At 46.0% G+C, this 17410-nt stretch overlaps 1 protein-coding gene and 1 long non-coding RNA gene across 6 annotated transcripts in view; one reads left to right on the top strand and one right to left on the bottom strand.

Moving 5' to 3' along the window:
* The window catches only part of PIP4K2B (phosphatidylinositol-5-phosphate 4-kinase type 2 beta), a 243659-nt gene that overhangs the window by 37015 nt on the left and 189234 nt on the right, over positions 1 to 17410 (bottom strand). For 2 of the 5 annotated variants that reach the window (XM_085875614.1, XM_085875615.1), the window contains exons 3-4: positions 15256 to 15352; positions 128 to 280 (exon numbers count right to left, since the gene is read on the bottom strand). In XM_085875614.1, coding sequence (XP_085731740.1) covers positions 128 to 280; positions 15256 to 15352 — 250 coding nt within the window. Of the gene's footprint in view, positions 1 to 127; positions 281 to 470; positions 715 to 745; positions 770 to 15255; positions 15353 to 17410 lie in introns of those variants that run through there. The other 3 variants (XM_085875618.1, XM_085875617.1, XM_085875616.1) reach the window with 3 other exon arrangements.
* Positions 912 to 17410, top strand: part of LOC147030980 (uncharacterized) — a 45273-nt gene continuing 28774 nt past the window's right edge. The window contains exon 1 of the long non-coding RNA XR_015056607.1: positions 912 to 1180. This is a non-coding gene — a long non-coding RNA (uncharacterized LOC147030980). The remainder of the gene's footprint in view (positions 1181 to 17410) is intronic.

Below are 17410 nucleotides of genomic sequence, written 5' to 3'. Positions count from 1 at the left end.
AAGAAAGTAATGATTGAACAAACTTGTCAATCCTACAAAGGGCATATCATGCAACAAGCTTGAACAGAAAAAGAAAAGCATTTTTAAAAGCTATAGACATGCTGCGCATCCCCAAGTTCATGCACACCTGGTGGTACTTCTTCAGCATACTGTGCATCTCAGCCACATCCTCTCCAGTGATAGTTTTGATGATCAATCGGCCATCAAAAGACGTGAGGAAGCGGCCAGTGCTGCGGCCATGCGAGTCGCTGTTTATGGGTGCCGCACGAGTCACAGAGGTCTGAGGGCAAGGAGCGTTGAGAAAGGGTAAGGACAGAGAAAACGGAGCAAGAATACCAGCAGAGAGGTCGAGGCTCAACACGCATCAAAATTTAGACACCGGACAGACGCAAAAGAAAATCCATCAACCAGAATCTGCAAATTGTACATCGTCCTTGAATGACAAAATTGATGTCTCAGCTGAAAGTTACCTTTTCCTTCACCAAAAACAACCGAACACAAAACCACTTAACGACGCATCCACTATCCTACCACTGAGTTCACCGGTGCCAAAGCTCAAGCAGGTAATCCATGTAGTTTGAAAAAAAAACATCCCAAGGTGCTTTGATCATGCATGACAGCCAATTATGCAAAGCTGTATGCCAACACCATCAAAAGCTCCTTGCACACTCAAGGATGCCCAATTTCCTCTCGCGGGATACAGCTCAGAGCGTTACAATTCTCTCAATAGCGGTAAATAAATGACCTTTCGGTTTCACCGCAGTACCAGTACTGTATTTAAATAATTACACTGAAAACTCCACCCTGTGCCAGAGATTTCATCATCCAAACAAGACAGTGAAGTTACATCATCCACTGCCGATGTGTAGAAATATTGCAACCCGATCAAAAACTTTTCAACACGACGACGGTCAGATACAGGGAAGTCCCAACAGCTCAACCTCTCCTTATCGGCCAAGTTGTACACAGTTAGCTCCGAAATGAGACCAACTGTTTCGATTTTTTTTTTTTTTGGCAAAATCTTCCACAAACCGTGGTGCATTAACTCGATGACAAATGAGGCCCTGCTTCACCGTGCCAAGTATACTTTAGTGGTATGAACAGCATGCAAAGACCTCCATCTGCAGTGCTGTGGAACATGGAAACTCCGGCCGAGTCGTACCAAATATTTTCTAAAATGGTATGTGCTGCTTCCTTGCTTGACTCTCAGCATTGAAAATGGACAGAGCATGGACAAACAACCACATGTTGGCAACCATAAGGCAGGCTTTGATGGGCCTAATGGCCTCTTACATTGACGTTCCTTGCAAAAGAACTATTATTATTATTATTATTATTATTATTATCATTATTACTAGCAAGGATCAGCGAAACATCCACGCAATGTAAAATGTAGCTAAAAGTCCTCTCCCCCAACTCCCTCCATCACAAATGTCATCAACCTCTCTCTCCCAAACCCTAAGTCCTCAACCTCATCCTCCCAACCGTAAGGCAGCTTCAATCCTCTCCCCATTCCAAGTCTTCAAACCCACCCCCCACCAACACCACAACTCATCAATCCCCCCTCACCCCTTAAAGCCTCAACCTCCCCCTCCCAACTCTATCCCACCTTTGCTCTCCCCCTCTCCCAACCATAACTATGTTCTCCCTCACCCCCTCGGCATTCCCACATCGATCATCACATATTTATTCAAGAGCAAATACCATCCTTCACTTCGCTGATGGGAATACTGAGAGAGAGGCAGAGAAAGAGGGGAGAGGTGAAAGAGAGAGGGGTGGGAGAGGGAGAGGGTGGGAGAGGGAGAGGGTGGAAGGGGGAGAGGGGTGGGAGAGGGAGAGGGGTGGGAGAGGGAGAGGGGTGGGAGAGGGAGAGGGGTGGGAGAGGGAGAGGGGTGGGAGGGGTTGGGGAGTGAGGAGGGAGGGAGAGTGCAGGGAGGAGGGAGGGTAGGGAGAGAGGACGGGAGAGGAGAGACAGAGGAGGGAGGATGAAGGAGTGAGGAGGTGGGAGGGGAAAAGAGAGGACGGGGGAGGGGAAAAGAGAGGACGGGGGAGGGAGGGGAGAAGAGAGAGGATGGGGGAAGGGAGAGTGAGGAGGGCGGAGAGGGGGAGAGAGAGAGAGAGAGAGAGAGAGGAGGGAGGGGAGCTCGGAGGACCGAGCAAGGGAGGAGGGGGGAGAGTGATGAAGGGCCTGTGCTTCATTGGGGAGGGGGGGGAGTGCAACGCTTCACAACACATCTCAATACACTCCGGGAGGTAGTGGGTGCAAGGAGGGGGTGGGAGTGAAGAGGATGGGGGAGCAAGGAAGGGATGTGGGGAGGGGAAGTGGATATTCTGGATTTGTGTTTGGTAGTGGGACCTGAAGGGAAGGGGTTGTGTGGGTTTGACTTGCATTTGGAAGGGGCACTTGAGAGGAAGCAGAGGTGGGGGAGGATGGTCCCATGTACTGGCATTAGTAGAGGTTTGAATGAAATGGGGGTGTGTTAAAAACAGTACCTTCAAACAGGATAACAAAACCACCCATCACTTTCAAACAGCACGTACCATTTTAAAAGAGATTATTACATGGGATTCCCTTGAGGTATGCGACTTGAAACGTGGCTGCCACCTTGTTTACTAACTCCTTAACTGGATCTCTCCAAGTGGGTCACACACCGCTCAGAGTGCCAAAGAACGCGCAACCTGGACAAACGAACACCTCTCCAGCAGCTGGACCCACCACTAGGCCCAACTCCACAGTCCAAAACTCGAAACCTGGCTCAGGCCAGGAGACCCGAGCCATCATCACACCCTAGCTGCAATGCTTATAAATGCCCAGAGAAGCGAGCCAGTGTTTTGTGACAACTGAACACACGTTTATATATGTGCTTAGTTTAGATTATCACCTACCATTGTCTTGAATGTCAATTTGTAATTATATTTTCAACGACAACAGCTGTGATTTAAAAAAAAGTCATTAACACCGCTGTCTTCTGTCTCACCATGGCTTACAAACATCAATTTGGTCCATCCATCCATCACTTCCTTCCATCCATCCATCCCTTCCCTCGATGCCATCCATCCATCCATCCCTTTCACCCATCCTTCCCTCTATCCGTTGATAAGGAACGGCAGGCATGGCACCACATGACACTGCAGGGCGCAACACAGGCAGGCGGGACATGAACTTTGTACATCGTTCGATGTAGTTCTGATTGTGTTTAACAGAGGGACAGTGCAAGTACTTTTGCATGCATCGCCATGGTTTGCAAACAAACACCCAAGCAGCTTGTAGAGCGATCACCAAGTGCCTTAAGCACTCAAGCAAGCACTCCAACAGAATGGTTGATAAGGAATGCCAGGCTTAGTTTAACAATTAGCAATCACTATATGATCATATGAAAGACAACCCAGAGAGGCTGAGAGTGTCAAACAATGTCCAAATTGGACAAAAAAAACATCAACACTTTCTCGCAGTGTGATAAATTCCACAATTTAAATTTTGAAATTTGGCTCAGCTTAAGAAATTCGAGAGCTTATTGCATGTGCGGAAACGAAATAAAGCCATGAACACTGGTGTCTCCAGCCGTTTATAAGCATTGCGATGTATCCAGCGATTCATAGATGTGATGATCAGGTATTCAATGATACGAGTGAGGAAGGCAGAAAAAAAACAACAACATTATGAGCGCTTTATCATTAAGAAACCATTGTGGCTTGTTCCAAGTCAAGGCATTGCTTGGCAGGCTGAACAAAATGGGGAATTAAGACCCCAGCAAGCTGACAGAAGGCTGACAAAGGATGATGCCTTGATAAAGGATAATTAAATAAGGCCGTTAATCATCTTAAAAAGAGATGTTTGAATTAACCCAAACACCCAATTTTCATTCATACACTCCCTCAGAGTTCCCTTAGTATGTATGCAAAGTTTCATGACATGAGGTTTAATGTTTTTGGAGTTATGGCCCCACACACACACACACACACACACACACCAACACACACACACCAACACACACACACACACACACACACACACACACACATACACACACACACACACACACACACACACACACACACACATTATTATAGATTACCTCATCAAAACAACAGAGTATTTCATTCTTTCCTTCCCACGTCATGCTGTCACGGACTTCACAGAAACCATGATCGAAACAGCAACAGCATGGTTCCTGCAGGTCATGGCCCATCATGGTCAACTGTCCAACTCACAATCCCATGAGATATGTGGAAACCCCACGGAACTGAAAATCTCAAGTGACCATGAGCAGCCTAATTGTGCTAACAAATGACGCGAAACCAAAATTTTCTTCTTCCTGATGATCATATACACATCGTTTAAAAGTACGCAATGATATGGGTTTTATAGTCCCGAACCGAGTTGTTTAAGAGAAAATAGATGGTTCACGAAACATTGTGGGACTTTAACGCCCACCAACGACAAGCTGACATACAGGTCCTCGTGTGACAGTTTATAGCTGGTTGTAGATTTGAACCCAGGCTGGAGAGCTCAGAGTTGAGTGTGGACACCTCTAGGCTATCTTGCCGGCCCTAATAGAAACACTTAATAATAAAGATGTATGAAAACAGCAAAGTCTTGCACTGACCTCATGCTTTCTGATACCGCATATAAATCCATTCTTTCAACTGGTATAAATTAAATCTTAATAAATAAACGATTTGGTCACAATGTCAAAAACTAAATGGAAGGGATTTCATACAAAAGTGTTGGTTTGACAATGTTACATGAAAGAGAACGTCATTTTTCAGAAACGACAATTTTGCTTTCCCATACATTTTCCCTTGCTTACCCAAGGAAAATAAAATTGTTGATGATGATGATAATGATGATGCAGAATGTCCTAGAGCTATAAACACTCCCCTCGAAGATGCCTAGCCTGGGTTTGAATCCCGAACCAGCTATAAACTCTCATCCCAGTATTTTACAAGAAGGGTGATTCGATGTGTGTGCCGTCCCTCGGATGGACGTTAAATGGGAATCCCGTCTGCCGGCATTCATTGGTGGATGTTAAACATCCCATGGTGTTCTTCACGAAGAGTAGCCCAGCTATCGCCAGCATCATGAACAAATTCCAAATTTGTGCCCCAACTTCCTGAGTAAGTGGCGACTCGACTAGGATTGTTGTCTTGTAACTTTTGCAGCACCAACCAACGTAATGACGACGACGATGATGATGATGATGATTTTTGGGTGAGTGCAAATTTCCTAGCTCTCAACTTGCAGCAACATACATCGTCGATTCATCATTACACTTCCGTTGGCAGGTGGTGCCAAGAAATAAAAGGTGGCTTTGTGGCTGGCAACTTAAAAGAGTCACTTCAATCCTTTCATGGCAAGGTTGCGTGCTGCTTCCTCTGGAAATAGTGCTGATTCCTGCATTTTATCGATGGAAAATTGAGCAGCAACAACATGCTGAGCAAAGAGCAGGCAAAACTGAGGAATGACATTTAAAAATAAACAGTGCATTTTTAGCATACAGTACTTGTTTCAAGTAAAGTAGAGCATTAGCTCATGTCCAACTGTCACAGCCACTGTGTGATTGAACTGCTGAATAATGTTGTGTAAGGATTTGTTGCAAGTTAAAACAAAGTGATTTAAAGATGTCGTGGAAAATAACTGAAGGCATTTTGTCAACGACATATTTGTGATCAAAATAGTTTTAATGGAATAGGAGATTAACCCAACCCAACCCTTCTGCCAATGATAAATATACATGACATGAAAATTTTGATTGGGGGTAAGTACCAAGTGGAGTCAAAAATGAAAATTAGGGTCAAATAGTGAGCTGGTCACATTGTGGTCTTTCACCTGTTTCAAAGAGACTCATGCAATGAGTATTTGGCATGAATTACACCTTTGGGAGGGGGCTGGATTTGTTGATCAATTTCAAAAAGGCTTCTAAAGTAAATGTAGGCCGAATGATGCTGGGGGTAGCAGGATAGTAGCTGAGACTTTTAGTAATGGACAGTTCTGTGAAACAAACACTAGTTCCAGTGTAAGCTCCTGCAGTCTGCAGTGAGCAGACAGAGTCTGGACCGGCTGACTCTTAATCGTGGATATTTTCGTTTGTGGAACTTTTCCGACTGTTTTGTGATTTTTCCTGAGATATTGGCTTCAAATGCCATCAGTATGAAAAAGTGTTAGCTTTCTACCCCACCGAGAAGGTACTAAACATTTATATCAGTAAGTGAGTGAGTGAGTTGATGGCAAGAAAGAGCGATATATGTGTATATATATGTATGTGTATATATATGTATGTGTATATATATGTATGTGTATATATATGTATGTGTATATATATATGTATGTGTATATATATATGTATGTGTATATATATATGTATATATATATATATATATATATATATATATATATATATATATATATATATATATATATATATATATATATATTGTAGGTTTCCCACCCGCCCGGCGTGCGAACGACCACGTCGAACCAATAGCAGTCGCTTCGCCCACCGAACGGACAATCCAGTCGTGACTTTCTGTGACAACGCCAGAAACCAGTCACGGGTGGGTTTTTAATCACACCACAACCTTGTCTGCACTCCAACCGCGCGCTTCAGGGTCCGATCGCCAAATCTTCAATTTACCTAATTATTCGCGCAGGAAGGTTACCGAGAGATTGTACATCAACGGGACCGCTTGGAAACGAGCCACTTAAGCAGCTCGCTTCCTTTTGGGATAACCGAGCGGGGTATCATCGCGCAGTCCAGTTGGACCCGATCACTTTACCGGCTATTTAAAAACCAACTATATTCCGAGTGCAAGATGGGGCAGTTCAATGAGGGAATGTATGCAACAAACAGGTTTACATTCACACAAGGACATTTATTATGATAAAGCACGTATGCAATTAAACAAGGCAAAACACATATGAAATTATACAAGCAACAAAAGCACGACAAAATAACTACAACCGTCTACTTATTATGTACAGTCACTTGCACTTAACAGCAGTTCCTACTTATTAGACGGGCCCACGGACACACGTACGCACACACACACCCAAGAAATGGTGGCAGAGGCCTGTAATAACGAGCTCCAGCTCGGAGGACAGGTGAGCTGAAACCCAGAGCCTATCTCGAACCTCTCCACCTCGTGTGGTCTTCAAGTTGTTCGGACCCGGGCTCCAGCGAGAGCGAGCTGGATCCAATCGCCGAGCCGCGATCCTTCCCAAGCTCCCGCGAATCCTCCCGCGCTTCTCAACACGTGCTGGTGAGACGAAGCGCCGGTCCTTCCCTTCGATGCGTCGCTTCCCCGAGGAACCACCTCCACGAAGAGGTCGATGAGTAGCACCAAGCCGGGAACCAAAATGGAGAACAAAGAGCTCCACGAACCAAGAAGAAGAAGCCACCACTCGCAGCTCGAGCCGAGCGACCAGCTTAACTTCTTTCCAAATAGGGCAGCTTGAAGCAAAAAGCTCTCCCGAGCCGAGCAGAAGCCAAGGCTCACGGAACCGTCAAAGCAAAGAGCCTCCAAAAAGCCTCCTCCCGAGCCAGGCCTCAGCCGAAGCTCACTGAGCCAGCCGAAGCAAAAAGCTTCCGCAGGCCTCAACCCTAACGCAAGCCAAGCAGGACCCGACGGTCTGCTGAACGACTACTCTCAACTCCCTTCTCCAACTCTGCCCAACACAAAAGAAAAGATCTCCTCTTATCCTTCTCCCACCCTTTCTCCGCTCCCGGCGTGACTCATGACTCATGCCCTCCTGCTCCATCCCCCGCTCAGCCACGGGTGGTAGGGAGTTGTTGACATCATGAGTCACGGGACGGCAGGGTGGTTCTTCCTCTTCGCAGTAGAGGGGGAGGGATGTCTCCATTGCTCGTTCCCTAACTATTAAATTGATCCGCAGCGCATCTAATCGATTTCTGAACATTTAAACAATGAAAGGTGAGCTATCTAGGAAACAAGCACTTATCGACATTGCTGACGAAAGGAACCTGAATGTTGTGTGCAATCGAATTCCCAAATTCGTAACACGACCCCCTCCCCTTTTTACAGACTCGTCCCGAGTCGTCAAATTTTCGTGTGACCAGCATGTGTAAGTTTTCCCCTTGTACGTTCTACTTTCGGATCCCTGAGTGCGCCATTTCTTTATACGCGTCCCAAAAATAAATAACCTAATGCGCTGCGTAACTACCTAAACAAACTCTCACAGACTCATTCGGACAACTTAACTAAAATTGCCGGTGCTAAAACCGGCAATTTTACCGGTGCCGGTAAAAAGATGGTCGCAAAACACAAATGAGCATGATGGACGCATGGGCTGCCTGCAGGGCAGTCCTTGCAAAACTGGATGGTCCTGGCGCACATGATGATGAATGGACACAGAGGCAAACGCAAACAAGGGCGAGCAGGCATGGGGTCATGGAAGAGGCAGGCAAACGAGGCATGGCAAGGCAATTCCTTGCAGAACAGGCAGCTGCAGCACAACAGGCCGGCAATGAATCTGGCTGGCCTCTGGTGTGGTTCCATCAGTTCTGGAGGGAGTGCGGTGGTGCCGGCCGTTTTGAAGGCGGACTCGGCCCCCACTCTATCGCCTTTGCCTGTCTCTGTCCATACCCACTCCCTTAATTTGCCACAAAACACAACAAAATTTTGCCCCTCTTTATTTTAATTTCCCTTTTATAATTGTCTCCCTAACCCCCTTTATCGTCCTTGTCCGGCTCGCCTATCCTGTCAACCTAGCCTACTCCCAACCCCTACGTTCCCTCTCTGGAGGGGAATAGGGAGAGACTTGCGTCGTGTCTGGAGGCCGAACAAAGCCTCAGAATGGCCTCCTCAGAGTTCAGCGATCTACCAAGGTGAGTCCAGTGGCCAACAACGAGCGAAGGGATGGATGATGTGAAGGGGTACATCTCCTATCTACCCTAACATTCATTAACCTGAAACTACCCCGGGGCTTTCCAAAAACGCCTCACACTTTAAAACTATCGGTTCTAAAAACCATGATTCCCTTCGCCTGTGTTGGTGTCCATTATAAATTTGGGCCTTGCCCTCAAATTTTCATTCGTGCCCTCGCACAATTTCCTGGCTGGGCAGTGTGGCTCAACTGGCAGGAACTCCCCCTCTGCCGAAATCTAACCATGGCACCCCCAGGCCCGCAGGCTGCCTCCGAGCCTAGCTGCTCCCTACAACACGGAGGGTTGCCCTCTCTGGCATTGCCCCCACTCTATGCCCACGTGGCGTGTTGATGCCCCGGGTCCCTTTCCGAGGGTCGCCTGTGCCCACTACACTATCCCGGCCCCGCTTGAGCCCATGGCCTACTCTGGCTGACTAGTCTGGTGCCCGGGGTGCCCACTAAACAAAACTCACCTTTCCACAGCCACTCTCCCAGCCGGTCAATGAACTCTTGCACCCCTCCAAACGGGTTTCGTGCCTTCTCTCGACAGCAACAACAAAACGGCCTCCATTTTGTAAATTTGAATAACCCACTAGCTAACATTAAACTGACCCTGGGGTCACTTGGGTGGGAATCACTCCTCCCCCCAACCAGTCATTCGCACCATGCATACCACATTCTCTCCACTCACACACTTGGGCCCGCTGTCCCACACACTTTCCATTTCACAACTCACACCAACACTCTCTACTGCCATCCTTCTAACTAAATCCCCTAACTCGTGCTCCCTCGTCATCCCTTAAATCAATGCACATTCCTTTAACTCTACGTAGCTAAGCTACATCTCCACTACACATTTCCAGTCTGTCCATGTCTCCGAAAATCCCAAAAAACTCCCATTTCCTAAATCTGAACTAAAATCCCTCTAACTAATCCATTCCACGGGCTCCATGAGGCCTTGTCCCTGCCCAATGAAGCCAGTCTAACTATCGCTAACCCATCCTCCGAACTAGTAGTTCCTGTTCCCCCCCAGACAGGGGGGGTCTTCCACACCTTGCCCAGGGAATCCTGTTCACCCGAAGCGAGGCTTGCTTTTCTTTTTTTCATGTGCGCACCAGCGCGGGAACTCGCAACCTGCGCTCTTTTACTCCCATGACGTCATGGCAGCTATTCGCGCTTCGCGCACCTCATCCCTTCTCGGACGGTACCATCCGGCAGGGATCTCCCTTCTGCTGGATTCCTACCCTACGTGCCGCCATGACGTCATCCTGCGCATCAAAAAAAACAAGCCTCGTGTCTCGAGGGGTTCCCCACACGAACACATGTGCTCTGCCCGTCGGAGCTTCACACACATGCTCACGTGGAGAACCCATCCCGTCCAAATCCATGTCCAGCCTATCTTCTGTCCGTCCGCGGGATCGGCAAATCCACCGCGTGCGTTTCCGGACCGGGTTTCACTCCCGCATGCGCACACGTGGCGGCCTCATGCGTAGCACAGCACGGACCCCGCGCTCGCTGCTGTGCAAACCCGGAACGGTGCTCAAAACAGCTACGGCCGCTACCCGGCCTTTGTCCCTCATCTGTCGCAGTCGTCGTCGCCATTCAACGCGCACACTCCTGCATGCCATGACGCTCACACTCCTCGCCATGACACTCGGACATGCGGTTGCATGTTCGCACATGCCAACTGCCATCTCCCTCACATACAGCGACCTCACACACACAGTTCCTCTCACACACGGCCGTTCACTCAAGCGTGCCATTTCCCTCGCACACGTGCTTCCACTCACACAATACGTGCTTTCCAGTACGCAATTCGCCACACTCATAACCACACACACCGGGACGACCACGCTGGGGATTTGCGCGACCTCAAGCGCTCCCGGGGTCTCCAAAACCCCCCAAGCTCCACGTGCACCCGTTAACAGCACTCGCCCCCTCTAACTCGCAAAGCTCGACCGGACTCACCTGGTCGCGATCCGCCTCAAGGGGGCACAGTCCCTCCCCTCGTTCCTGAAGGAGGCCATCCTGCTGCTTGCATCAGGTCCCAGCACATTCCACCAGCTCACCCCCATTGTCCTCCACTACCTTGACCTGTGTGTGCTCGTCAATTACCTGTAGTTTCTCCTCTACTTGTTTTATCTCAGTCACCTTGTTTATTATTTCCATTTATTCCTGGCTCCATTTTCCTTCCCATTTGAGTCGTTCTTCCTCTCTGAGCCCCTTTAGTTGTTCATTATCTTTTCCATCTCTGTGGACTCCATCTTTGCTCTCTCCTCGAGTTGATTAATTTCAAATTCATATCATTTTTGCTTTCTACCCCACCGTCTCTCATGTTCTTCATTCTCCAATTTCATAGTTTCCCTCAATTGGTTAATCTCCATTTCCTGTTTCATTCCTTGTTCTGTCACTATCTACTCGTACTCCAACCTTGCTTTTTCTTTCAATTGGTCAACCTCAAATTCATGTTCTTTTTGTTTTCTATCCCACTGTCTCTCTTGTTCCTTATTCTGCAATCTGGCCTTGGCTTCCAACTGTTTGATCTGATCAGTGTGGTTCCATAACGTTTCATTCTCCGTTCTCTTTCTTTCCTCTTTTAACATCCTCAGTTCGTTTTGTAATCCCGTTTCTTTGTTTTGGCGTTTCAGTAACTCAGAAGCTTTCTTTTCTAATTCCGTCCTCATCTCCACACCTCTTTCACATTCTTTCTTCCTCATTTCATCCATTCCCTCACCGAATTCCTTACCAATTTTGACCCAATACTTTCCTCTTTTTACCTCCTGTTCCAGGCTCTCTTTTCCGATTGCCTATTCTTACCACTTCATTCAGTAGTTCCAATTCCACATCGTGTTCCCGATTTTCCTTTTCCAGCTTCGTTTTCCATTCTTCTTCTAAGTTCTTTCTATCCTGGGAGTTACTAATTTGCTCCTCTTTTCTTTTCTTCAGTTCGCTCTCCGCACTTATTTTGCATGCTTGCTCTCTCCTTTCATTCGTTCTCTCACCGTTTTCTTTTAGTTTTCCCAGATATTTCTCTGTTTTGTGCCTGAAGCCCGCCAATGTCCGCCAGCCTCGCCTGCCATGATCACGTGGTTTCAATCGTTGGTTGGGAGCCCCGCCCCATACAGTGCCATTCGCTGCGCTAATTATAGCAGCCCGCTCCGTGCTGCGCTGAGATGCGGCAGCGCCGCTATTTTGCCGGCAAAGTTCGTGCTCAGTATAGGGTGAGCGGCCCCACTGATTACCATTAGTGGTGGGGTGATAATAATAAGAACCGTCCGGGGCCATGGATCCTACATTCAAACACATTCCTAATCCACCCTACACCCGTTCGCCTTGATCTGCCATCTTGCGTATCAGAAATAATTTAAACTCGGAATTTAATGGAACCGGAGGGTCGCCTCGCACACCCTTGATCCGGTTCCGTTAATTTAGTGTGGAGTGAATGAATCTGTACCCCATGTCCTGACCCCAGTGTTGTAGGTTTCCCGCCCGCCCGGCGTGCGAACGACCACGTCTAAGCAATAGCAGTCGCTTCGCCCACCGAACAGACAATCCAGTCGTGACTTTCTGGAACAACGCCAGAAACCAGTCACGGGTGGGTTTTTAATCCCACCACAACCTTTTCCCAACTCTACCCGCGCGCTTCAAGGTCCGATCGCCAAATCTTCGATTTACCTAATTATTCGCGCAGGTAGGTTACCGAGAGATTGTACCTCAACGGGACCGCTTGGAAACGAGCCGCTTAAGCAGCTCGCTTCCTTTTGGGATAACCGAGCAGGGTATTATCGGGCAGTCCCGTTGGACCCGATCACTTTACCGGCTATTTAAAAACCAACTATATTTCGAGTGCAAGATGGGGCAGTTCAATGAGGGAATGGACGCAACGAACAGGTTTACATTCACACAAGGACATTTATTATGAAAAAGCACGTATGCAATTAAACAAGGCAAAACACGTATGCAATTATACAAGCAACAAAAGCATCACAAAAGAACGACAACCGTCTACTTATTATGTACAGTCACTTGCACTTAACAGCAGTTCCTACTTGTTAGAGGGGCCCATGGACACATGTACGCACACACACACACCCAAGAAATGGTGGCAGAGGCCTTTAATAACGAGCTCCAGCTCGGAGGACAGGTGAGCTGAAACCCAGAACCTATCTCGAACCTCTCCACCTCGTGTGGTCTTCAAGTTGTTTAGACCCGGGTTCCAGCGAGAGCGAGCTGGATCCAATCGCCAAACCGCGACCCTTCCCGAGCTCCCGCGAATCCTCCCGCGCTTCTCAACACGTGCTGGTGAGACGAAGCGCCGATCCTTCCCGTCGATGTGTCGCTTCCCCGAGGAACCACCTTCCGCGCTTCTCAACACGTGCTGGTGAGACGAGACGCCGATCCTTCCCGTCGATGCGTCGCTTCCCCGAGGAACCACCTCCCACGCTTTTCAACACGTGCTGGTAAGACGAGGCGCTGACCCTTCCCGTCGATGCGTCGCTTCCCCGAGGAACCACCTCCACGAAGAGGTCGATGAGTCGCACCAAGCCGGGAACCAAAATGTAGAACGAAGAGCTCCATGAACCAAGAAGAAGAAGCCACCACTCGCAGCTCGAGCCGAGCGACCAGCTTAACTTCCTTCCAAACAGGGCAGCTTGAAGCAAAAAGCTCTCCGAGCCAAGCAGAAGCCGAAGCTCACGGAACCGTCAAAGCAAAGAGCCTCCAAAAAGCCTCCTCCCGAGCCAGGCCTCAGCCGAAGCTCACTGAGCCAGCCGAAGCAAAAAGCTTCCGCAGGCCTCAACCCTAACGCAAGCCAAGCAGGACCCGACGGTCTGCTGAACGACTACTCTCAACTCCCTTCTCCAACTCTGCCCAACACAAAAGAAAAGATCTCCTCTTATCCTTCTCCCACCCTTTCTCCGCTCCCGGCGTGACTCATGACTCATGCCCTCGTGCTCCATCCCCCGCTCAGCCACAGGTGGGAGGGAGTTGTTGACATCATAAATCACGGGACGGCAGGGTGGTTCTTCCTCTTCGCAGAAGAGGGGGAGGGATGTCTCCATTGTTCGTTCCCTAACTATTAAATCAATCCGCAGCGCATCTAATCGATTTCTGAATATTTAAACAATGAAAGGTGAGCTATCTAGGGAACAAGCACTTATCGACATCGCTGACTAAAGGAACCTGAATGATGTGTGCAATCAAATTCCAAATTCGTAAAAAAAATATATATATATATATATATATATATATATATATATATATATATATATATATATATATATATATATATATAAAATATATATATAAAATATATATTTATTTAAATAAATAATAAAAAAAATATAAAAGATATATATATATATATATATATATATATATATATATATATATATATATATATATCACAGTAAAAGCTGTGTTATCCAGCACTTTACAAGCATGCACATTCTACCAACCAGCACGCGAGAGATCTTAATTGAGTTGTTTACAAATTACCGCACAGCTGCCTCGCTGAGAGTAGTTCCCGATACTGCCGGTAGGCGCTCAGAGTGGCGCTGCTGGTCGTCCTCCTTCACCCGTCAGTTACCAAGCTCTGACTGCCATATTATTTATGGTCACGAGTAGGCTTGGGTGATTTTCTATATGTGAGAATCTATTCTGATTCTCAGCTGTTATCTCAATTACATTTCTCACCAATTCCGGTTCTGTGCCTGTTATACTGCATATTGTGCGTGTTTGTGTAATGCGTATACTATGCATTGTGTTGAAGCATGTTGATTTGTTATTGTAAATGTATGTGCGATGCAACAGGGAACATGCGTATGTGTGTGTTCGTTTGTTAACCAAGTGATATATTGTTACGGTTGTGGGAATTTTCTATATGTGTATTATTTTTCTATATATGTATTTCTATATGCAATTAGTCACAGCAGAAGAAACAGCCAGCTTAACATGGAATATACAAAGAGGTGAGGAAAGTAGCCAAAACGGTTTGTATCCTTTTGAACCAGCCAAGGACAAATTCTTGCTCTGCTTTCAAGTCGAGGGGAAAAGAAAACCTGTTTGTGAAGTGGAAATGTGGAAAAAAAAACACGCTGGATTATAAATCGTAAGCAGCTTGTTTAGGCAATATTAGAGACCAAGAAGCAATAAACTTGAATGTGTCAAAAGGTAAATCAATTGAAATGATAAAAATTTGGACAAATCATAAAAGCAATTAAATCACAAAGCATATTCACACTGAAAAAAAAAGGCCTGACAAGGTAAAAGAACACTGTATTAAAGAAACCAAAAAAAATGGAGCATATCACAAATGAAGCTCAACACAACAGCTTCCTCAGGACCGAATTTCATGAGCCAAGCCAACTCACCAGGTATTGCTGCTCCGAGATGGAGAATCGCTCACGCAGGTTGCGAAAAACCAGAGGGCAGTACTCCTTGAACTTGAAATGACTTGGCAGGTTGCCCCTACAAAGCAATAGGAAGCAGCATGCTGAGGCCTATTACCTCAAGCAAAATAAACTTCTTTTTACAGAGATATCATAAGGTGTTGCAGGTTTTGGTAAAGCCAGAAATGATATTAAAAGTGGTGCCAGAATTTGACAAATAACATTATTGCAAATATGTTTCAGAATAAAACCAAGAGTAAAAATAGCTGTTAAAACAGAAGGAATTAAAAAATATATATTACAGGCATAACATTATATATATATATATATATATATATATATATATATATATATATATATATATATGTATATATATACATATATATATATATATATATATATATATATATATATATATACATAGATATAAATATATATATATATATATATATATATATATATACATAGATATAAATATATATATATATATATATATATACATATATATATACATAGATATAAATATATATATATATATATATATACATAGATATAAATATATATGTACATATATATATATATATACATATATATATATACATATATATGTACATATATATATATATATACATATATATATACATATATATATATATATACATATATATATACATATATATATATATATACATATATATGTACATATATATATATATACATATATATATATATATATATATATACATATATATATATATATATATATATATATATATATATATATATATATATATATATATAGATATATATATATATATATATATAATAGCTGGAATACCCAGCATTGCCTGGTGGGAAAAAAAAGAATAGAAAAGGGGTAAATTGTGGTGCTTAATATATATCACATTTAATTTGGACACATTTCACATTTCTTTGTCGTTGTCAGCGTTAGTCATCAGTGCTCCAGTGCCTCGGGGTAGACCACATTGTGTGTCTGACTGTTGAGTGTCAGGATGCTGAGCTTCACTGCGCTGCCGGTCTGAAAGGCAGCCACATACAGCTGGCCGTGGGAGAAGCACGGTACAGAGAGGTCGACACCGATTGCCTTGTACATCTGATCTTGAGCCTTGTTGATTGTCATCGCAAAGCATGGCTTGCAGGGAAACTGGAGTCGGCGAAACTGGAAGGGCAGCTCGGAGTCGGACGGAATGAGCGGGATCCTCGGCAGAAGGACGACTTCTCCTTTGTATGGTCCACAGGAGATGGTGGCCTCAATGACATTGGCATGCAGGCGAGTTATGATGCAGTGTGTGCCATTGGTGGTCTTGGGTGGCTCCATGTTTCGCAGGATCATGATGGGCACACCGAGTTTCAGCTTGAAGAGGTGTGGTGGCATTCCTGACAGCTCAAGAGAATTGAGCAGCTCAACAGGGTAAGTGACTGCCTCCTCGTCGCAGATGGCACTGTCCACAGACTTGTAGACCCTCTCATTGCCGGGGAACTCTCCCATGAGCCAGTTGTTGAGCTGGTTGACATTGGTGTTCAGCAGAGAGAGAATTGCAAGCTCAACAAGCCACTTAGACCTGACTCCATTTGTGGTCAAACAAGGGGAGACTTCAGCCTTGAGCTCCTCCAGTGTGGAGACGACCTTGCCCAGTCCAGAAGGAATTGCGATTGTGTCTGGTTCGGCTGTAAATGGGATCTGTCCATTGCCAATTTCCAGGAGCAGCTTGGAGAAGTTGGTGGCCCCCTTCATCGCAAGACAGGTGAGCTCGCATGTTGGTGGTCAGGTGCTTGACAGTCACATGGTGCCAGAGGTGGGACGTCTTCAGGCTGACGTTGACAATGTTGGATCTGGTGCCTCTCTTGACCACTGGAAGGATCTGCCAGAAGTCTCCACAGATCAGTGTGGGGATGCTTCCCATGGGTTGCTGGATTCCTGTGATTTCCTGCAGTGTGCGGTCTACAGCTTCATAGGCTGACTTGTGAGTCATCGGGGCCTCATCCGCAATGACAGCAGCAGCATCCTTGACCTTGGCCAATGCTGTTCCACGCTTGATGCTGCATGTTGGCTGCTCTTTGAGGTGTGTGTCGAGTGGGATCTTGAAGGTGCTGTGCAGGGTTCGTCCGCCCTGGA

Source organism: Eptatretus burgeri, chromosome 3, assembly GCF_056783735.1.
Source record: "Eptatretus burgeri isolate ZD-2024b chromosome 3, Ebu_testis_v1, whole genome shotgun sequence".
Taxonomy (NCBI): domain Eukaryota; kingdom Metazoa; phylum Chordata; class Myxini; order Myxiniformes; family Myxinidae; genus Eptatretus; species Eptatretus burgeri.
Note: the sequence above shows the minus strand (reverse complement) of the source record. Positions and strands in the feature narration are given on the sequence as shown.